Source organism: Molossus molossus, unplaced genomic scaffold, assembly GCF_014108415.1.
Source record: "Molossus molossus isolate mMolMol1 unplaced genomic scaffold, mMolMol1.p scaffold_m16_p_1, whole genome shotgun sequence".
Taxonomy (NCBI): Eukaryota; Metazoa; Chordata; class Mammalia; order Chiroptera; family Molossidae; genus Molossus; species Molossus molossus.
In genome coordinates, this window is record NW_023425344.1 from 251,842,677 (window position 1) to 251,864,696 (window position 22,020).

The window sequence follows — 22,020 nt, forward strand, 5'->3', positions numbered from 1 at the left end:
GATTTGCTTGGCACAGATGAACCAAAGGATGGCATCTTGAACTTGGGCATCTTGAACTTGCTGTCTCTGGAGGCAACCTCCTTGTCACCAATGCTGATGTCACCTTCTAGCCTGGTGTCCGGCGCCTGGATGTCTACCTCCACACTGGGCATTGACACATCCAATTCGGGGATGGAAACCTCCCCTTTGGGGCCCTTCAGGTCCAGTTTGGGACCCTTGATATCCACCTGGGGTCCTTTGAAGTCAACTTTGGGCATCTTCATGCTGGGCATGTGCACCGTGGGCAATTGCCCTTTGAGTCCAGCCTTGGCGGCAGGTCCATGGAGCTCTACCTCAGGTAGGTGGCCCTCCGGGCGCTTCACGGTAAGCTCACCTGTCTTCACATCCATATCTGCTGATGGGAGCTCAGTGCTCAGTTCGCTGGTCTTGATGGCGGGCAAGGACACTTCCACCTCGGCCTTTGGCAAGGACACGTCAACTGATGTCTCTATGGATTTGCTTGGCACAGATGAACCAAAGGATGGCATCTTGAACTTGGGCATCTTGACCTTGCTGTCTCTGGAGGCTACCTTCTTGTCCCCAAGGCTAATGTCACCTTCTAGCTTGGCATCTGGCGCCTGAATGTCCACCTCCACACTGGGCTTTGACACATCCAATTCAGGGACAGTCACCTCCCCTTTGGGGCCCTTCAGGTCCAGTTTGGGACCCTCGATGTCGATCTGGGGTCCTTTGAAGTCAATTTTGGACATCTTCATGCTGGGCATATGCACCTTGGGCTGGTGTTCCTGTATATCAGTCTTGGCTGCAGGTCTATGGAGCTCTTCCTCAGGTTGGTGGCCCTCCGGGAGCTTCACGGTAAGCTCACCTGTCTTGACTTCCATGTCAGCAGATGGCAGTTCAGGACTTAGTTCGCTGCTCTTGATGTCAACCTGGATGGAGGGCAGGGACACTTCCGCTTCGGCCTTTGAAAGGGACATGTCCTTGGAGGCATCCATGAACTTGCTTTGTAGAGATGCGCCAAAAAGTGGTATCTTGAACTTGCTGTCCCTGGAGGCCACCTCCATGTCCCCCAGGTTGATGTCACCTTCCAGCTTGTCATCTGGCGCCTCGATGTCTACCATCATGCTGGGCATTGACACATCCTCTTCGGGTATGGTCACCTCCACTGTGGGTTCCTGCTGGTCCTCTTTGGGTCCCTTGATATCCAGCTGGGGCCCTTTGAAGTCAACTTTGGGCATCTTCATGCTGGGCATGTGCACCTTGGGCAGGTGCCCTTGAATTCCAGTTTTTGCAGCGGGTCCATGGAGCTCTACCTCAGGCAGGTAGCCCTCTGAGAGCTTCATGGTAAGGTCACCTGTCTTCAGATCCATATCTGCTGATGGGAGCTCAGTGCTCAGTTCGCTGGTCTTGATGGGGGACAAGGACACTTCCACCTCGGCCTTGGGCAAGGACACGTCTGCTGATGCCTCTATGGATTTGCCTGGCACAGATGAACCAAAGGATGGCACCTTGAACTTGGGCATCTTGAACTTGCTGTCTCTGGAGGCTACCTCCTTGTCACCAAGGCTGATGTCACCTAGCTTGGTGTCCGGCGCCTGGATGTCCACCTCCACACTGGGCATTGACACATCCAATTCAGGGACGGTCACCTCCCCTTTGGGGCCCTTCAGGTCCAGTTTGGGACCCTTGATATCCACCTGGGGTCCTTTGAAGTCAAATTTGGGCATCTTCATGCTGGGTATGTGCACCTTGGGCAGGTGCCCTTTGTGTCCAGCCTTGGCCGCAGGTCCATGGAGCTCTACCTCAGGTAGGTGGCCCTCCGGGAGCTTCACAGTAAGCTCACCTGCCTTCACATCCATATCTGCTGATGGGAGCTCAGTGCCCAGTTTGCAGGTCTTGATGTGGGGCAAGGACACTTCCACCCCGGCCTGGGGCAAGGACACGTCTGCTGATGTCTCTATGGATTTGCTTGGCACAGATGAACCAAAGGATGGCATTGTGGACTTGCTGTCTCTGGAGGCTACCTCCTTGTCACCACGGCTGATGTCACTTTCAAGCTTGGCATCTGGCACCTGGATGTCCACCTCCATACTGGGCATAGACACATCCATGTCAGGGATGCTCACCTCCCCTTTTGGACCCTTAAGGTCCAGTTTGGGACCCTCGATATCTACCTGGGGTCCTTTGAAGTCAACTTTGGGCATCTTCATGCTGGGCATGTGCACCTTGGACAGGTGCCCTTTCAGTCCAGCCTTGGTGGCAGGTCCATGGAGTTCTACTTCTGGTCGGTGGCCCTCCTCTGTCTTCACCGTAAGCTCATCTGTCTTGACTTCCACGTGAGAAGAAGGCAGCTCAGTTCTTAATTCACTGGTCGTAATGTCAATCTCAGTGGAGGGCAGGGACACGTCCATTGAGGCCTCCATGAACTTGATTGGCAGGGAAGCGCTGAAGGATGACATTTTGAACTTGCTATCCCTGGAGGCTACCTCCGTGTCCCCTAGGGTGACGTCACCTTCTAGCTTGGCATCTGGCGCCTTGATGTCCACCTCCACACTGGGCATCGACATATCCATGTCATGGACGGTTACCTCCCCTTTTGGGCCCTTCAAGTCCAGTTTGGGACCCTCAATGTCGACCTGGGGTTCTTTGAAGTCAACTTTGGGCATCTTCATGCTGGGCATGTGCACCTTGGGCAGGTGCCCTTTGAGTCCAGCCTTGGCCGCAGGTCCATGGAGCTCTACCTCATGTAGGTGGTCCTCCGGGAGCTTCACGGTAAGCGCACCTCTCTTCACATCCATATCTGCTGATGGGAGCTCAGTGCTCAGTTCACTGGTCTTCATGGGGGGCAAGGACACTTCCACCTCGGCCTTGGGCAAGGACACTTCCACCTCGGCCTTGGGCAAGGACACGTCTGCTGATGCCTCTATGGATTTGCTTGGCACAGATGAACCAAAGGACGGCATCTTGAACTTGGGCATCTTGAATTTGCTGTCTCTGGAGGCTACCTCTTTGTCTCCAAGGCTGATGTCACCTTCTAGCTTGGCATCTGGCACCTGGATGTCCACCTCCACACTGGGCATCAACACATCCACTTTGGGAATGGTCACCTCCCCTTTCAGGCCCTTTGGGTCCAGTTTACGACCCTTGCTGTCAACCTGGGGTCCTTTGAAGTCAACTTTGGGCGTCTTCATACTGGGCATGTGCACTTTGGGCAGGTGTCCTTGTATATCAGTCTTGGCAGCAGGTCCATGAAGCTCTACTTCAGGTAGGTGACCCTCCTGTAGCTTCACCATAAGCTCACCTGTCTTGACTTCCACATCAGCACATGGCACCTCAGTACTATGTTTGCTAGTCTTGATGTCGACCTCGATGGAGGGCAGGGACACTTCCCCCTCAGCCTTTGACAGGGGCATGTCTATTGTGGCTTCCATGAACTTGCTTGGCAGAGATGCGCCGAAGGATGGCATCTTTAACTTGGGTATCTTGAACTTGCTGTCCCTGGAGTCTACCTCTTTGTCTGGTAGGCAGATGTCACTTTCCAGCCTGGCGTCTGGCACCTGAATGTCCACCTCCACACTGGGCATTGACACATCTACATTGGGAATGGTCACCTCCGCTTTCAGGCTCTTCTTCTCCTGTTTAGGACCCTCGATGTCAACCTGTGGTCCTTTGAAGTCAACTTTGGGCATCTTCATACTGGGCATGTGCACCTTGGGCAGGTGTCCTTTGAGTCCAGCCTTGGCGGCAGGTCCATGGAGCTCTACCTCAGGTAGGTGGCCCTCCTGGAGCTTCATGGTAAGCTCACCTGTCTTCCCATCCATATCAGCTGCTGGGAGCTCAGGCCCCAGGTCGCTGGTCTTGATGGTGGGCAAGGACACTTTTACCTCGGTTTTTGGCAAGGACACATCTGCTGATGCCTCTATGGATTTGCTTGGCATAGTTGCACCAAAGGATGGCATCTTGAACTTGGGCATCTTGAACTTGCTGTCTCTGGAGGTTACCTCCTTGTCCCCAATGCTGATGTCACCTTCCAGCTTGCCGTCCGGCACCTGAATGTCCACCTCTACACTGCGTATTGACACATCTACGTTGGGAATGGTCACCTCCCCTTTCAGGCCCTTCAGGTCCAGTTTAGGACCCTCGATGTCGACCTGGGGTCCTTTGAAGTCAACTTTGGGCGTCTTCATACTGGGCATGTGCACCTTGTGCAGGTGTCCTTGTATATCAGTCTTGGCAGCAGGTCCATGGAGCTCTACCTCAAGTCGGTGACCCTCCTGTCGCTTCACGATAAGCTCACCTGTCTTGACTTCAACATCAGCAGATGGCACCTCAGTACTATGTTTGCTAGTCTTGATGTCAACCTCGATGGAGGGCAGGGACACGTCTTCCTCAGCCTTTGGCAGGGGCACGTCTGTTGTGGCTTCCATGAACTTGCTTGGCAGAGATGTGCTGAAGGATGGCATCTTTAACTTGGGTATCTTGAACTTGCTGTCCCTGGAGTCTACCTCCTTGTCCAGTAGGCAAATGTCACTTTCCAGCTTGGCATCCGGCACCTGAACGTCCACCTCCACACTGGGTATTGACACATCTACTTTGGGAATGGTCACCTCCCCTTTCAGGTTCTTCTTGTCCTGTTTAGTACCCTTGATGTCAACCTGTGGTCCTTTGAAGTCAACTTTGGGCATCTTCATACTGGGCATGTGCATCTTGTGCAGGTGTCCTTGTATATCAGTCTTGGCAGCAGGTCCATGGAGTGCTACCTCAGGTAGGTGGCCCTCCTGGAGCTTCATGGTAAGCTCACCTGTCTTGACTTCCACGTCAGCAGATGGCACCTCAGTACTTAGTTTGCTGGTCTTGATGTCGACCTCGATGGCAGGCAGGGACACTTCCCCCTCTGCCTTTGTCAGGGACACGTCCATGGAGGACTTGAGTGGCAGAGATGCACCAAATGATGGCATCTTGAACTTGGGCATCTTGAACTTGCTATCTGTGGAGGCCGCCTCCTTGTCCGGTAGGCTGATGTCACCTTCCAGCTTGGCATCTGGTGCCGGGATGTCCACCTTCATGCTGGGCATTGACACATCTACTTCAGATGTGGTCATCTGCACTACGGCGCTCTGCTGATCCAGTTTGGGTCCTTTGATATCTACCTGGGGTCCTTTGAAGTCAACTTTGGGCATCTTCATGCTGGGCATGTGCACCTTGGGCAGGTGTCCTTTGAGTCCAGCCTTGGCGGCAGGTCCATGGAGTTCTATCTCAGGTAGGTGGCCTTCTGGGAGCTTCATGGTAAGCTCACCTGTCTTCCCATCCATATCAGCTGCTGGGAGCTCAGGCCCCAGGTCGCTGGTCTTGATGGTGGGCAAGGACACTTTCACATCAGTTTTTGGCAAGGACACATCTGCTGATGCCTCTATGGACTTGCTTGGCACAGTTGCACCAAAGGATGGCATCTTGAATTTGGGCATCTTGAACTTGCTGTCCCTGGAGGCTACCTCCTTGTACCCCAGGCTGATATCACCTTCCAGCTTGGTGTCCGGCGCCTGAATGTCCACCTCCAGACTGGGCATTGACACATCCACATCAGGTATGTTCACCTCCCCTTTCAGGCCCTTCAGGTCCAGTTTAGGACCCTCGATGTGGACATGCGGTCTTTTGAAGTCAACTTTGGGCATCTTCATACTGGGCATGTGCACCTTGTGCAGGTGTCCTTGTGTATCAGTCTTGGCGGCAGGTCCATGGAGCGCTACCTCAGGTAGGTGGCCCTCTGGGAGCTTCACAGTAAGCTCACCTGTCTTGACTTCCATGTCAGCAGATGGCAGCTCAGTACTTAGTTCGCTGGTCTTGATGTCGACCTCGATGGTGGACAGTGACACTTCCCCCTCTGCCTTTGGCAGGGACACATCCATGGAGGCCTCCATGGACTTCCTTGGCAGAGATTCTCCAAAGGATGGCATCTTGAACTTGGGCAACTTGAACTTGCTGTCCCTGTAAGCTACCTCCTTGTCCCCCAGGCTGATGTCACTTTCCGGCTTGGCATCCGGTGCCTGGATGTCCACCTTCATGCTGGGCATTGACACATCCACTTCGGGGACAGTCACTTCCACTTTAGCGCCTTGCTGGTCCACTTTGGGACTCTGGATATCCACCTGGGGTCCTTTGAAGTCAACTTTGGGCATCTTCATGCTGGGCATGTGCACCTTGGGCAGGTGCCCTTTGAGTCCAGCCTTGGTGGCAGGTCCATGGAGCTCTACCTCAGGTTGGTGGCCCTCCGGGAGCTTCACGGTAACCTCCCCTGTCTTGACTTCCACGTCAGCGGATGGCAGCTCAGTACTTATTTTGCTGGTTTTGATACTGGCCTCGATGGAGGTCAAGGACACTTCCCCCTCGGCCTTTGGCAGGGACACATCCATTGAGGCCTCCAAGGACTTGCTTGGTACTGAGGTGCCAAATGATGGCATCTTGAACCTGGGCATCTTGTACTTGCTGTCCCTTGAAGCTACCTCCTTGTCCCTTAGTCCCATGTTGACATCCAGCTTGGCCTCTGGTGCCTGGATGTCCACCTCCACTCTGGGCATTGACACATCCACTTCAGGGACTGTTGCTTCTCCTTTGGTCCCCTTTAGGTCCACTTTTGGGCCCTTGATGTCCACTTGGGGGCTCTTGATGTCCACTTTGGGCACCTTTACTCTGGGAATCGGCACCTTGGGCAGATGGCTCTTGCATCTAGCCACGTCTGCTTCACCCTTTAGCTCACCCAGCGTCATCTGTCTCTCTGTGAGGGCCAACTCCAAGTCTCCCCCAAGGAGCTCAATTTCACCAGATGGAATCTGGATGCCACCCTCTGTGGCTGGCATCTCACCTCTCAGGGAGGGTACACTCGTCTCCCCTGTGGCTCTTGGCTCAGGCATGTCCACCGATGTACCCAGATCCTTGTCTGGCATTGACAGGCCGAAGGTCGGCATCTTGAACTTAGGCATCTTGAACTTGCTGTCTCTTGCGGTCACTTCAGTGTCCCCCAGGCCCATGTCAACTTCCAGTTTGGTGCCTGGTGCCTTGATGTCCGCCTCCACGCTCGGCATCGACACATCCACTTCTGGGACGGACACCTCGCCTTTGGCGCCTTTGAGGTCCAGGTTGGGGCCCTTGATGTCCACCTGGGGGCCCCTGAAGTCGACTTTGGGCATCTTCATGCTGGGCATCTGCACCTTGGGCAGGTGACTTTTCAGTCTGCCTCCAGCGGCAGGTCCCAGGATCTCTCTCTCGGACAGGTCGCCCTCTGTTAGCTTCACGGCCAGCTCACCTGTCTGGATGTCCACGTCAGCAGGTGGCAGCTCAGTGCTGAGGTCGCCGGTCTTGATGTCAGCCTGCATGGAGGACAGGGACACTTCCCCCTGGGCCTTTGGCAGGGACACCTCCACAGAGGCCTCCATCGACTTGCTTGGCGTAGATGTGCCAAAGGACGGCATCTTGAACTTGGGCATCTTGAACTTGCTGTCCTTGGAGGCCACCTCCGTGTTTCCCAGGCTGACGCCGCCCTCCGTTTTCTGCCCCCTCTCTCTCTCGGCTGTCATCTGTGGTCGGTGTTCCAGCGCTCGGCCCTCTCTTCCCTCGGTGCCCTCTGGGTCCATCTGCAAAGTGACAACCATGAAGTGTCTGTGTCTGAGTTTTTGTTTCCTGTCCCTGTGTTACTGCCCTGGACTGTGCCCCCTTCTCGGTGGACCATGCACAGGATGGCCTTTTTACCTCTGGCATCTCTGTCTTCTCCTCCCTTCCCTGCACGTGCCTGTGCCCAGTTTTGCTGCCTTCTTGTCTCAGTGCCGCCCCGCCCATCTCTGCTCTGGCTCTCTCCTCCCCGTGAACTGCGGGCGCCCCCTTTCCCATGGCTGTCCCCGGCCTTTCCTGCCTGAGCCCCAACTCGAGCACGATCTCTCCTCCTTCTGTCCCCAGCACTTTGTCTTGGAAATGGTGAACGTGGGCGTCTTGACTGTTGGCATTCGGGTCTGGAGCTGCGGCTGGCAGCCTGTGTGCTGACTTCATCTGCAGGGTCCTGCAGACACAACCTGCCCGGCCCTGCCTCCAGCCCCGGCACCCCATGCCTGTGGCCTGGCTGGCTCTGTCCTGGGGCTTCGCCTGCCTGGCTCTTCCCTGCGGCACAGTCTTCTCCGGGACCTTCCGCACCTTTGCCTTTTCTCGGCGTCTGGGCGCCATGCCGCCTCCACCCCCCAGGGCTCCGTCGCAGGCCCGGCTCTGTGGGCTCCTGCATGCCAAGGGTACATGTCCCGTCTTGGGTGTCTGCTGTTCTGTCCTCTCTCCTGCCCTGGACGGCAGCCCCAGTGTCCTGTCTGCTGTCATCCCAGCACCCCGCCTCTTCAAGGTCCCCAACCTGGACAGTCCCGCGTGGGCTGCTCTGCCCGGGTGCCCACCAGCCTCGGCCCCTTCCCTGAGCCCACCTTGAATCTCAGGCTCAGGAACCGCCTTCTCCGCTGGCTGCCTGTCCCTGCTTTCGGCTCCTGCTCCTCTGCCGGGAACTGGGCCTCTGTGTCCGAGCTTGTGGGGGACACGGCAGGGGCCTTCCCCCTTTCGTAGGCTTCGGAGGAGCTGTGTGACCTCCGGGGCCCGCGTCTGCTCCTCATGCCTTGGAATTTGGGCCAGGAGAGTCTCTCCTTCTGGGGCCGCCTGCCTCTGCCTTCCCTGGGCTTGGAGAGGAGTCGCTCCTGGTCTCCATCCCCTTCCAGCGTCTTCACGGGTGTGTCTGTGGTCCCGTCAGCGCCATCCTTGTCCTGAAACACAGGGAGCGGGGCCTGTTGGAGGCCGTCGGGAAGCCTGGAGCCCGGGCTCAGGAGCACCCAGCCTCGGCCGGGCAGCCTCACCAGCTTCCCCGCACGCCTCGGGGCCCGCCGCGCGGCGCTGGCAGCCCACTCCTCGTCCCCTCGGGCCAGGAGTCTCCGTTTGATCTTGAACTGGACCTTGTACGGCTCTGAGTACTGGAGGATCTTCAGGGCGTCTTCATAGCTAATGCCGTCGAAGAAGATGGTGGTGCTCAGCAGCTGGTCCCCTGGACGAAGACAGAGTGCCATGGGCCTGAGCTCCCCCGCTCCGCCGCCACAGAGGGGTCTGCAGGGCAGTGTGCTTGAGAAGGAGCCCCCATGGAGCCCTGGGCGGGACGGAGGCCCCCCGTGTCACAGGTGAGCACCCAGCCTGGCGGGCGGTCATCCTGAGCTCCAGGCAGGACCCTGGTCCCTCCAGGCCCCTCCCACCCTGAGAGGAACCCTGGGGACACTGGGGATGGGGCCACCATGGCACCTTCTCTCAGGCAGAAGAGCTTGGCAGCCGAGGAGTCCTTCAGCACTTGCTTGACAAAGATCCCCTGGTCCCCACCGCCCGTGACACTAAAGCCACTGGCGCCAGCCTCCACCTCGGTCTTCAGCGTCACCTCTGTCTCCTCCTGCATGGGCAGAGCAGAGACACACCAGGGCCTCAGTGAGCATACGCCTGTCCCAGCATGGGCGTCCCTGCTGGGCTGCCTCCCTGAGGCAGAGACCTCAGAGCCTGTCATCATGCAGCAACAGAGCACCAGAGGGGCCCCGGCCAGGAGGGGAGGGCCCCGGCCAGGAGGGGAGGGCCCCGGCCAGGAGGGGAGGGCCCCGGCCAGGTGGGGAGGGCCCCGGCCAGGAGGGGAGGGCCCCGGCCAGGAGGGGAGGGCCCCGGCCAGGAGGGGAGGGCCCCGGCCAGGTGGGGAGGGTCCCGGCCAGGTGGGGAGGGCCCCGGCCAGGAGGGGAGGGCCCCGGCCAGGTGGGGAGGGCCCCGGCCAGGAGGGGAGGGCCCCGGCCAGGTGGGGAGGGCCCAGGCCAGGAGGGGAGGGTCCAGGCCAGGAGGGGAGGGTCCCGGCCAGGAGGGGAGGGCCCAGGCCAGGAGGGGAGGGCCCCAGCCAGGTGGGGAGGGCCCAGGCCAGGTGGGGAGGGTCCAGGCCAGGAGGGGAGGGTCCCGGCCAGGAGGGGAGGGCCCCGGCCAGGAGGGGAGGGCCCCGGCCAGGAGGGGAGGGCCCCGGCCAGGAGGGGAGGGTCCCGGCCAGGAGGGGAGGGCCCAGGTCAGGTGGGGAGGGCCCAGGTCAGGTGGGGAGGGCCCAGGTCAGGAGGGGAGGGCCCAGGCCAGGTGGAGAGGGCCCAGGCCAGGAGGGGAGGGTCCCGGCCAGGAGGGGAGGGCCCAGGCCAGGTGGGGAGGGCCCCGGCCAGGTGGGGAGGGCCCAGGTCAGGTGGGGAGGGCCCAGGCCAGGTGGGGAGGGCCCCGGCCAGGAGGGGAGGGCCCCGGCCAGGAGGGGAGGGCCCCGGCCAGGTGGGCCTGGGTTGCTGTCCCCAAGGCCTGCAGGTGGCCAGCTGCAGTGGCCTCAGGTGGGAGTGGCCCCCTCTTATCTCGGTCCCCTGCCACAGCTCAGGGGCAGCCTGTGTATAGCCACCCAGCCCAGGGGCCCTGGCCAGCAGAAGGACAGCTTCTCACTGGTGAGCAGAGCCTTCCTCCATCACCCCTCGTTCATGCTTTGTTGTTAAAACCTCACCCGAGGATATTTTTTCCCATTTCTCTTCAGATAGAGGGGGAGGGGGAGGGCGAGACATCTATGTGAGAGAGACACATCGACTGGCTGCCTCCCGCACGACCCAACCTGGGCCACGCCCTTGACCAGAATCGAACCCACAACTCGTGGTCCGTGGGCCAACACTCCAACCACTAAGCAGACGGCCAGGGCCCCTCGTTCCTTCTCTACATGCTCTAAGCTCTGGTGGCCCACAGGGAGCTGGTGTCGAAACCACAGGGGGCGCCGTGCTGAGGGAGTGCAGCATGCGGTGTGGCAGGCCGACCCGCGGCGCAGCCGGGCCTCGGGGCTTGGCAGAGATTAGAACTGCAGGGACACCCAGGGCAGAAGAGGCCACCTCAGGGCCGTGCCCCTCATCACCGGGAGCCCACGGAGTCCACACCTTCGGTGGCCAGAGCGGCAGGGGCTCCTCAAACACAGGCAGCGGAGAACACTGGGGTCCGTGTGCCCAGGCCCCCAGCCAGCAGTCTGGTTTGTCATCGTAGGAGCCCAGGGGTACAGGGAGAGCCTGGACTGGCCTCTGGAGCCCCGACGCCTGACAAGGGGTTGGACACACCCTTCCACAGGCACAGGGGCAGCTCTCAGCCTCCCTGCATCCCTCCTTTTTGCTCTGGCCTGGACCACCTGGCTGGAGCCCTGGTGGAGGGGTGCACCTCCCTGACCCTCAGTCCCTACCATACCCACCTCGGAATGGCTCATCCTGGAGAATGTCCGTGAGCCCCCAGAATCCCGCTTCCACCAGGATCGCCGTCTCCCGGAGGAGCCTGGCCTGCTCGGAGTGTGTTCCTGCAGCCACAGACAGCGAGGTTACCCTCCCGCCCCAGCCCAGGGGATGGGAGTGAGCTGGGGAGTCCAGCACCCCACCCTAAAGGCCCAGAGCCCCCAGCGCAGGGCTGTGCAGAGGGGGCTGGTTCTCAGCTGCAGGACACCGTCTGTGTCTCCTCTCCGAGAGGCCCTCGGGGGCCTCCCCGCCTGTGCCCCGCCGCACGCGGGAGCATGGGGTCTGCTCCCCCCCCCACGTGCCACCTTGACTGTGTCATGACCAGCTGACGGGGTGGGGAGCAGAGGAGTCAGGACGGCCGATGGGGCACAGCTATGGCCAGTGGGCAGTGTGGTCGCAGACACGCATGCGAGTTGCCCACACAGGGCAGTGCAGGAGGATAGGGGCCACCTGAGCTTTCCCTCGGCCTGGGGGGTCTCGGGCCAGCAGGCTTACCGGGAGTCCGAAGCCACCCTCAGTCACGCATTCATAGACAGGCGAGGACCCCTGTGGCCGTGGCCGAATGATCTCCTCCGCGGGCCCTTCAGTCACCTGGCAGAGGAGAGAACTGGGTTATCCTCAGCCCCACGGGCCACACCCAGGCCCGGGGAAGGAGGGGTGGGTAGGAGGAGGGCACGGGTCTCGCTGAGCCTCACTCACAGAGTGGTCCTCCTCGGTTTCCGCATCTGGTTCCTCAGGCTGCAGCTGCCGGCCAGACACTGCAGAGAGAGGCTGAGTCAGCGGAGGGGGGGGCAGGTGGTGGCCCTGAGGGTGGGGTCCAGGAGAGCATGCATCCATTGGAGGTGGTGTCCCCCGTCCTGGATCCACAGCCACTGGGCCGGGAGGTTGTGCCATCAGGTCAGTGAGCCAGGATGCGGGGGGGGGGGGGGGGGGTACTCAAAGTGACAGACTTCACAGATTTAGTCCAAGAAAGTTACTAAACAAACACACACACGAAGCAATAATCACACCCGGAGGGGAATCACAATGCAGAGCAGTGACCGTGTATGACAGATAAGGCCCAGCATCTGACAAAAACTCGTGACATGCAAAGAAACGAAAAAACAGCCTGCACCAAGGAGCAGGGCGGGGGTGGGGACGGTCCCTGCACGTCCACAGAGGCGGCACCAGCCCAGTCTGCAGAGGAACTAGTACACACTAGTACACATCTGTTCGAAGAGCTGAAGGAAACGTGCTTAAAGAAGTACTGGGGGAGTCCGGCTGCTGTGGCTCAGTGGTTGAGCATCGACCCTGCACCAAGAGGTCGCCGGTTCAATTCCCGGTCAGGGCACATGCCCAGGTTATGGGCCAGATCCCCAGTGGGGGGCATGCAGGAGGCGGCCAATCAGTGTTCTCTCTCATCCATGTTTCTATATATCTCTCCCTTTCCCTTCCTCTCTCTAAAACCAATAAAGGAAAAAAAGTTTTTTTAAAGAATTACTGGAGCCCTGGCCAGTTTGGCTCAGCGGTTAGAGCGTCGGCCTGTGGTCCGGAGAGACCCGGGTTCGGTTCCCGCTAAGGGCACGTACTTCGGTTGCAGTTTGTCCCCGGCCCTGGTTGGTCGTGCGGGTGGCAGCCACTCGATGTGTCCCTTCACGTCGATGTTTCTCACTCACTCTCCCTTCCTCTCTCTCCCTCCCACTCTGTCTGTGCAAAAAATGGAAAAGTGTCCTCAGGTGAGGATTAAAAAAAAAAAAAAAAGAATTACTGGAAAATATGTGGCATTCGTGAAGGAAGACAGTCGTAAAGGAATAGAAATTATAAAAATAAACGAAACCCCAAGTGACAGTCCTGGAGTTGAAAATGCTGACGGGGATCTAACAGCGGCACTGAGGTGGATGCCTGAAGAACTGGAAGAACTTGTAGGCTAATAAAAAGTAACCAATTTGAAGACCAGAGGGGAGAAGACTGAAGAAAAACGAGCAGAGCCCGCGCGATCGGCAGGACCCCCTGGAGATGTTGATTGAGATGTCGATGTCCCCCAGGAAAAGCAGAGACAAGGCAGAAACAGGAAATAATGGCCGAAAACCACCTGCAGGTCCCAGAAGCTCAACAAACCCCAGTAGGACAAACACAGAGACATCCAGCCCCCGACAGAGCACAGTCAAAATGAGGACGAGACACAGAAAATGTTGAAAGCCACGGGAAATGACCGAGCCATCACACGAAGGGCCCAGCAACCCTGAACAGCGACACCACGGAAACTAGAAGAAAGTGGGAGGATATATTCAAATCGGCAAGGGAATGCTGTGAACCAAGACTTCTGTAGCTAGCAAACTAACCTTCAAAAATAAAGATGCTGCAAATAAAGCGACCCTGCGGGGACTGGTTGCTGTACACCTGCCTCCCAAGCAGAGGGACTGGCACCAGCCACTATCTCAAATCCACAGGCAAAATGGAGAATGGAGAAAATGGTAAATACGTAGGCACATAAGAGACTTGGAGCATCACCCAGCCGGTGTGGCTCAGTGGATTGAGCATCGTCCCACGGACTGAGAGGTCCCGGTTCGATTCCCGGTCAGAGCACATGCCCGGGTTGTGGGCTCGATCCCCAGTAGGGAGCGTGCAGGAGGCAGCCGATCGATGTGTCTCTCTCTCATCGATGTTTCTATCTGAGTCTCCCTCTCCCTTCCACTCTCTCCAAACATCATTGGGAGAATTATCCTCGGGTGAAGGTTACCAAAGAAAAAAGAAAAAGAAAGGTGAGGCCAGAATCATCCCACGCTTCATGCGCTCAACTGGCTGTTGACAAAGAGCCAAGTTATTTCAAAAGAAAAACAATAGTTTTTCCCACAGAGGTGCTGGGTCAATAGATATTTACTTACTAGTGAGGGGGGAATAAATCCCAAACCTTTACCTTACCTTTACACACATACAAGGTAACTCGAGACGAGCCACAGACTAAGTGTGAACCTAAAACGATACAACGAGAAGAAAGCTTGGGAGAAATTCTTTGCCACCTTGGAGGAGGCAACGTTTTCTTAGGCAGGAGACCAAAGGTGTGAGTCATAAAAGAAAATGTGGTAAATTACATTTCATCATAATTAAATATCTCTGGTCTGGAAAGGTACTCTTTTTTTTTTTTTTTTTTTAATGTTTATGTATTGATTGGTTTTAGAGAGAGCGGAAGGGAGAGAGAGAGAGAACATGGATCTGTTGTTCTGTCCATCCATTCATTGGTTGATTCCTGTAGATGCCCTGACCGGGGATCGAACTGACCACCTTGGCGGTCTGGACAATGTTCTAACCTACTGAGTCATCAGCCAGGATGGAAAGGCATTCTGAAGGATGAAAAGGTAACCCATGCATCTGATAAAGGACTGGCACCTAGAACTGCAACTCGATAGAAAGAGACAAAACACTCCATTAAAAATGGGCACAAGATTTGAACAGATACATCCCAAAAGATGCACCAGTAAGCACAAGAAAAGACGCTCAGCATCTTTAGTCATCAGGTAAATACAAATTAAAACCAAGGGAACGCCCTGGCCAGTTTCGCTCAGCGGATGGAGCGTCGGCCTGCGGTCTGGAGAGACCCAGGTTCGGTTCTGCTAAGGGCATGTATCTCGGTTGCAGTTTGTCCCTGGCCCTGGTTGGGTCGTGCGGGTGGCAGCCACTCGATGTGTCCCTTTCACGTCGATGTTTCTCTCTCTCTCTCTTCCTCTCTCTCCCTCCCACACTCTATCTGAGCAAAAAATGGAAAAATGTCCTCGGGGGAGGATAAAGTAAATAAAAATAAATAAAAAAATAAAACCAAGGGAACAAAACAAAAATCCCAGAAGCAGACTCAGACAGACATCTCGGGGTGGGAGGTGGAAGGTCCTTTCAGGAGCTGGAGCTGTGTCCCTTGAGAATCCAAATGGAAATATATCCACGCGGACCCCCACGTCAGCCACAGAAAGCATGCATTTCCTGTGCACTGTGGAGCCGAAGCTGACGGTTTAACAACCAAGCTTCCAGAAAATAAATGGAAATGACTCAGGGTAGGGAAACGATTCTTAACTAGGACACAGAAAGTAGCCGAAAGGAACCAATTGGCGACATTAAAGTCAAGAGCTTCTGTTCATCAAAGAACACCTGTGACGGCGTGAAATTCAAGCCATGGGCTGCACAGGACATTCCCCCCACCCCCCCACCCCGTGCACAAAGAATTCCTGCACAGAGAGGAAAGGCAGACAAGTCAGCTGAGACTGGCCAGAAAACATCGCCAAAGCAACTCACAAAGAACACATCCGGCTGGCCGGTTGACACAGGAGAGGCGCCCTGCGTCCTTCGCCCTCAGAACACCCCCGCGCCCCGGCCTCCGCAGGCGGGCTGAGCCGGCGCCCTCGCTGTGCAAGAGCCCCCGGGGCCCAGCAGCCCCACGCCCCGCCCCGCCGGCAGAAGGCTGGCGTGTGTTCCCCAAACCATGGTACAAACATGTCCACCTGGCACTGCTTCAATGCTCATCAACAGTAGAAGGACGACGATGGTGAGTCCTGGCCAGTGCGGCTCAGATGGTTGGGCACTGTCCTATACACCAAAAGGTTGTGGGTTCTATTCCCAGTCAGGGCGCATGCCCACGGAGACAGCCGATCCATGTTTCACTCTCTCTCTCCCTTCCTCTCTCTCTCAACATCAAAATTTTTTTTTTATCCTCACCTGAGGACATTTTTGCATTTATCTTCAGACAGAGTGGGAGAGATGGAGGAGGAAAGAGAGAAACATCGATGTGAGAGAGACACTTCAACTGGTTGCCACCCGCACGACCCCAACCGGGGCCGGGAACAAACTGCAGCCAAGGTACATGCCCTTAGCAGGAACCGAACCCGGGACTCTCCGGTCTGCGGGCCGACGCTCTAACCGCTGAGCCAAACTGGCCAGGGCTCAAAATCAATTTAAAAAAAAAAATTTTTTTTTCTTTTTCTTTTTTTTTTATCCTCATCCGAGGACATTTTCTTGCATTTATCTTCAGATAGAGAGGGAGGGAGAGGATGGAAAAGAGAGAGAGACACATCGAGCAGCCGCCACCCACATAACCCCAACCAGGGCTGGGGACAAACTGCAACTGAGGTACGTGCCCTTAGCAGGAACCGAACCCAGGACTCTCTGGTCCAGGCTGACGCTCTAACCGCTGAGCCAAACTAGCCAGGGCTAAAAAATACATATTTTTTTTATCCTCACCAGAGGACTTTTTTTTTTGTTTTTTTTTTGTTCAGATAGAGCGGGAGGGAGAAAGAGGAAGAGAAAGAGAGGGAGAAACATTGACGTGAAAGGGACACATGGCTGCCACCCACACGACCCAACCAGGGCCGGGGACAAACTGCAACCGAAGTATATACCCTTAGTGGGAACCGAACCTGGGTCTCTCTGGACCGCAGGCCAATGCTCTAACCGCTGAGCCAAACTTGCCAGGGCTAAAAAATATTTTTTTAAAGGAAAGAAAACCATGTTGGTTATTTGTCCCGTGGACTAGTTCAGGGCAAGGCAAGGGAATACACAGCGCTGGGCCTGGTTTGCCAGTCAGGACCCTGCTCACCTGGGGAGCACAGGGCTAGGGGGCCGGGGGGTGCTACACACTTACGGTTTGCACCGTTTCAAGAAAAACACTCAATTCTACATAAAATTGAAACGAGAAAATTATAAACGTTATGCCAATAACTCCACAGACGCACACAGATTCACAATCCTGGGGAAACACCTGCCAACCACGCGGGAGAGCCCAGCTCAGCGGTTCTGCCGATTCCACCACCCAGTCCCCTATTTAAACCTTCCACAGCCCGGCCCATGTGGCTCCGTGGCCAAGAGGTCGCCGGTTCGATTCCCGGTCATCGAACCCGGATGCCCAGGTTGTAGGCCCGATCCCCAATGGGGGGCATGCAGGAGGCAGCCAACTGATGTTCTTTCTCATTGATGTTTCTATTTCTCTCTCCCTCTCCCTTCCTCTCTCTCTAAAATCAGTAAAGAAAACAACAACAGAAGAAAAACAACTAAGAATTAAAAAAAATAAAAATATAAAACCTTCCACACTCCAGGCCCAACCCGCCCCCAAACTGTACAAAATATTCAAAGAAAGAGCCCCGCTCTCGCACCAGCCTGGAAAACACACACACACACACACACACACACGCACACACACGCACACACACGCACGCGCATGCGTTGCTGGTGATTTATGGGGTGGGCGCCAGGCGGGGCGGGCATGCCCCTGGCTCCGGCCCCATGGGGCAGACGAGGAAGGCCAGTACTGGAAGGGGTCTGAGTTTGACCAATGCTTTCTGGCCAGTTTGCTGTGTGACCTGAGCAAGCTGTCCCCTCTCTGAGCCCTCACTTCCCCATAGATGTCCCAGGGCCCCTCTGCCCACCCAGAACCAGAGGGGTTGCCATGGGGGAGGGGCTGACCCCAGTCCAGCCGGGGGGGGGGGGGGCTGGGCCCATTCCTGCAGCAGACCCTGCTCTCGGGCCTCGGTTTCCCTTCCAGTTCTGCCCAGACATGGGCGCTGTGCAGACTATGAGACACAGGCTAGGAGAGAAAACGCTGTGCGCTCAGGGACGGCCAGCGGGCTGGAGCCCTGTGGGCCAGGGGCACAGGCAGCCCGCAGAGGGTGGGCAGCCTGGAAGCTCTCACCGCCCAGAAACTGCTTCCCTCCTGCAGCCTGGGCAGGGGGCCGCCTCTGAGTGAGACAACAAACAAGGCTGAGACCAGCCTCCGAGCAGGCAGACCGGCAGGCTTGTCCCCAGGGAGGGCATGCGTCCGTCCGCACAGATCTGGGAAAGGCCCTGGGGACCCAGGAAGGGGTGGCCGGGCCCCAGAGCAGGGCTTCCGCCGGGCACCGTGTGCAGGGCACCACGATGGAAGGGCCCCGAGTCAGGCAGGGACCCCAGTCCGTGAGGCGCTGTACCCCAAATCCGCTCTGGGGAGTATTGTGGGCGACCAAGGCCGGGTGAGACAGTGTTGACAGCTGGCAGGTGGGAGGCGGGGCACACCCTGGCTGGGAACCTGAGCTCGGGCACCCAGTCTGCCCCGTGCAGGCCGGACCCGCCCTCACAGCCACCCCCTGGCTGGCAGGGAGCCCTGCCTGGCTCCGGGATGAAGAGCGGCTGGGGAGGCCAGTGTTGGGGAGTGGCCAGGCTGTCATTTGTTTCATTTGTTTGTTTTCGTTAATCCTTACCTGAGGATATTTTTTCTGTTGATTTTTATAGAGAGTGGAGGGGAGGGGGAGAGAGAGAAGGAAGCATGGATGTGAGAGAGGCATCTCGATTGGTTGCCTCCCGAACACGCCCCGACCAGGGCTGAGGATCGAACCTGTAACCTGGGGATTGAAACTGTAACCCAGGTACACACCCTTGACTGGGAATCGAACCCGAGACCCTTCCATGCGCGGGCCGACGCTCTAACCACTGAGCCACGCCTGCCAGGGCACCAGGCTGCAGATTTAAGCTCTGGGTCCCTCTGCGCCCCTTAAGGAGAACCCTGGCCTGGTCTAATGGCACAAACAGGAAGGAGGAAATCCCAGGGCAAGGCCACTGGGCCAGGTCAACCTGGCCCCTGCAGAGGGACGAGGAGGCACCCCAGGACCCCCAGAGCATCACGCTGTCAGTCCTCTGTCCTGAGGGTGCCACCTCTCCGTCACCAGTGCAGGGAGGCGTCCCATCAGCCTGCCTGACCTGGCCGGTCCCCTCGACGCGTGGCCCCACAGACAGGCTCTGCAGAGAGCCTAGTCACCTCCAATAACAACTGTTAATAAGGTCACCAAAGCCCCACTTTACAGAGGGCGTGGAGGTGACATTTCCTTCCCCTCCTCCTCATGGCTCAGGGCCCAGCTGGCAGGGCTACACGGCCATCCAACCCCAGCCCCAGCCCCAGCCCCTCGGCAGCCTCCAATGCCACCTGGTCAGGCTTACACACCCCTGGGAGGAAGACCTGGGGGGGCTTGGGGTCAGCGGGAGGTGGGCACCAATTCAGCTAGAAAGAAAGCTGCACTCCCAGGAATTAGGATCTTGGGGAGATGAGGGGTTCCAGGAAGTGTCTGGGGAGAAGGCAGAGCCGGAGCATGTGGGACCAGGCGAAGGGGACACGGAGAGGGGGCCGTGCCCAGGATGACGTGCCCACAGGGCTGCAGACCAAGGTGGGGACCTTCCCAGCAGCACCAGCCAGCGGGTCCTATGGGTGGGGCAACTTTGCCTAAACAAACCCCATGTTTGCATCCAAACAGCCACCCTGGCCTGCACCAGCCTCCAGGTGGGGCCAGGTGTGGTGGGCGTGTTTGCATGTTACCAGGGCAATGGTGGGACTGGGGACCATGAGACTGGCTGGGAGGAGAGCGGCCAAGGGGCCCCAGATGGTGGCCGAGAGGTCTGCAGGGCTGTGGACAGTGTATCTGGGCCTGGGACCCTCCCTCAAGCCCCAGTGCACCGTGGGCCAGGCAGAGGTGGGAGTGGGGCCATCGAGGCTGGCTCACCCCTTGGGGACGCTGCCCTCGCTCGGGCTTGCAGCCCAGGGCTCCGCCTCACCTCAGCCTGGAACTTCACGAGGTAAGTGCTGGGCTGGGCTAGCTGGTCACGAGACCTTCAGACTTTCAGAAGCCACGGCAGCCAGGGGCCTGCCCGCCCCTCCCGATGCGTCTGGAGATAGCTGTGGCATGAGGCTGGCAGGCTCCTGCTGTGCCCGCAGGGCTCCGGAGGGCCGAGCCAGCCTGGGCCCCACATCTGGGCTGAGGGCCCTGGCCCACCGAAGCCCTCACTGCTGCCCACTGCTGCCCCCGCACCCTCTCCACAGCACCCCTCCAAAGCCCTGCTCCCTCAGTCAGGGTGATGGGAGCCTCTCCGAGCCTCGCCCAGCAACCTCGGCAGCCAGGCCCAGGCTCTCCCCACTCCACTCCTCCCACACTGTTCCTCCACCGGCTCAGAGCCCCTGGCCTCCTGCCCGCTCTGACCACAGCCTGCTGCCTGGTTCCCAGAACACTGCGCTCCCCCTGCACCCAGAGCCAGGCACACAGTAGGTGCATAATAAATGCGAGAGCAGGGAGCAGATGGGCAGAAGGGGAGGAGCAGGCAGAGTCCTGCCCAACCCGAGGGTGCAGCCGGGGTGGGGTGCTGGGAGGGGCAGCAGGTGAGCTGGTGCATCTCCTGAAGTCCCTGGAGAAACTGAGGCACAGGGTAGGCATCCAGCCCACCAGCTCCAAGGGGCCCCACACGCTGGTCCCCCAGACGGGCCCAGTGGGCCCAGGCCTGCTTCTCGCTCTCGGGGAAAGGCCAGCTCCCTGATGCCCAGCACAGTGTGACCCTCGAGGGGTGGCTGACCACAGCAGGCCCCACAGTCCAGGCGCCGCAGGGCAGCCTCCACAGCCCCCAGGGTCCCCAGCATACCAACAAGGACAGCAACCATCATCTGAGAAGCCCCCTCCAGGTCACAAGGCCCAACTTTGGGGCTGCCCCTCCTGTGCTGCTGAGCTCAGGGCTGCCTCTCCCACCTCAGCGGGAGGCCGGCTGGCGCAGGGCAGAGGGGCAGGGTGGACCTGCAGGTGCCAGGGCTGGGCCTGGACAGGGCAGGGGACGGGGCCGCGGCCACACTCACCGAGGCCAGTGTCCTCTCCACTCGCCCAGGAGTGAAGATCCCAGCGCCAGGCTCATCCAGCTGCCCTTCAAGGTCCCTCCCTCCGATGCCCCTCCCTCAGGCCTCCTCCCAGGCTGGCCCAGAGCCCCACCAGAGGGAGTGGGCCACCCCCTGACAGACCCAATCTGGGCCAGGCCCATCCCCCTCAGATTCTAAGAGCTGGGACCCACCCCTCCCCCAGAGCACCCCACCCCCCCGCCTGAGCAGCTGACTGGGGGAAGGAAATACCGCCCAGTGTGGGGGATATCTGAGTCACCACCACCCACCACCGGGTCCAGCCCAGTCTGGTTCTGCCCAGTCCAGCCTGGTCCAGCCTGGTCCAACCCAGTCCAGTCCTGTGTGGGCAGACTCAGATGTCAGATGTCAGACAGGGCCCTCCAGGCCGGCTGCACACGGGCCCTCTGCTTCGGTTTCCCTGTAGGTGCCCCTCCCGGAGGGGCCTCAGATGAACACAGATCCCCTCCAGGCTCTGCAGAGACCCTGCCGAGGGCACAGCCAGGCCCTGCCACGGCCGGGGCCACCAAGGGGAAGTGGCGTTGGCCACCAGCCATCTGTCTGTGCCCCTGGAGCCCTCAGCCCTCAGCCCAAACCCATCGGCCCTACCACTCAGAGCCCCAGGGTCGCCAACGAGCTGGCATTGCTGGGTCCCTGGAACCAGGTTTAACAACCCTCACCCAGTCGTCTGCACAGAGTGGTGGTTGAGGAGCGTGCATCCCCAAGTACGAAGACCCCAGGTCCCTGCTCCCAGAGCCCCGACTGCCTGGCCAGCAGTCCCCTGTCACCTGCCGGGCCATCTCCAGGATTCGGCCCCCATCCCCGGCTCGAAGGCTCCTCCCAGCTCCGGGAGCCCAGGCAGGTCCGGGCAGGACAGCACAGCCTGTGCTCTGTGAACATCTGCTGGATCCCAGGTTGTCCCACCCTGGCCCCGGGCCCTGTGGGTGGGGCCCACCCCACGAGCAGGTCTGAGCAGGCCTGCACAGCTGAGGAGCCCAGCCAGGGCTGGGGGCAGTGAGTGGGCAGGCCCAGCCCCCACAGGGAGCTTGGGGGCTCCGGGGGCAGCTGGCACAGCAGGCATCC

General features: G+C 58.6%; 1 protein-coding gene across 1 annotated transcript in view; it reads right to left on the reverse strand.

Annotated features, from left to right (window-relative positions):
- The window catches only part of AHNAK2 (AHNAK nucleoprotein 2), a 40,870-nt gene that overhangs the window by 13,129 nt on the left and 5,721 nt on the right, over nt 1-22,020 (reverse strand). The window contains exons 2-13 of the mRNA XM_036251532.1: nt 12,009-12,067; nt 11,805-11,900; nt 11,264-11,374; nt 9,304-9,445; nt 8,871-9,055; nt 8,451-8,780; nt 5,376-7,628; nt 4,758-4,892; nt 3,536-3,737; nt 2,783-3,046; nt 1,440-1,843; nt 89-962 (exon numbers count right to left, since the gene is read on the reverse strand). Of these exons, the coding sequence (XP_036107425.1) occupies nt 89-962; nt 1,440-1,843; nt 2,783-3,046; nt 3,536-3,737; nt 4,758-4,892; nt 5,376-7,628; nt 8,451-8,780; nt 8,871-9,055; nt 9,304-9,445; nt 11,264-11,374; nt 11,805-11,900; nt 12,009-12,067 (5,055 nt within the window). The remainder of the gene's footprint in view (nt 1-88; nt 963-1,439; nt 1,844-2,782; nt 3,047-3,535; nt 3,738-4,757; nt 4,893-5,375; nt 7,629-8,450; nt 8,781-8,870; nt 9,056-9,303; nt 9,446-11,263; nt 11,375-11,804; nt 11,901-12,008; nt 12,068-22,020) is intronic.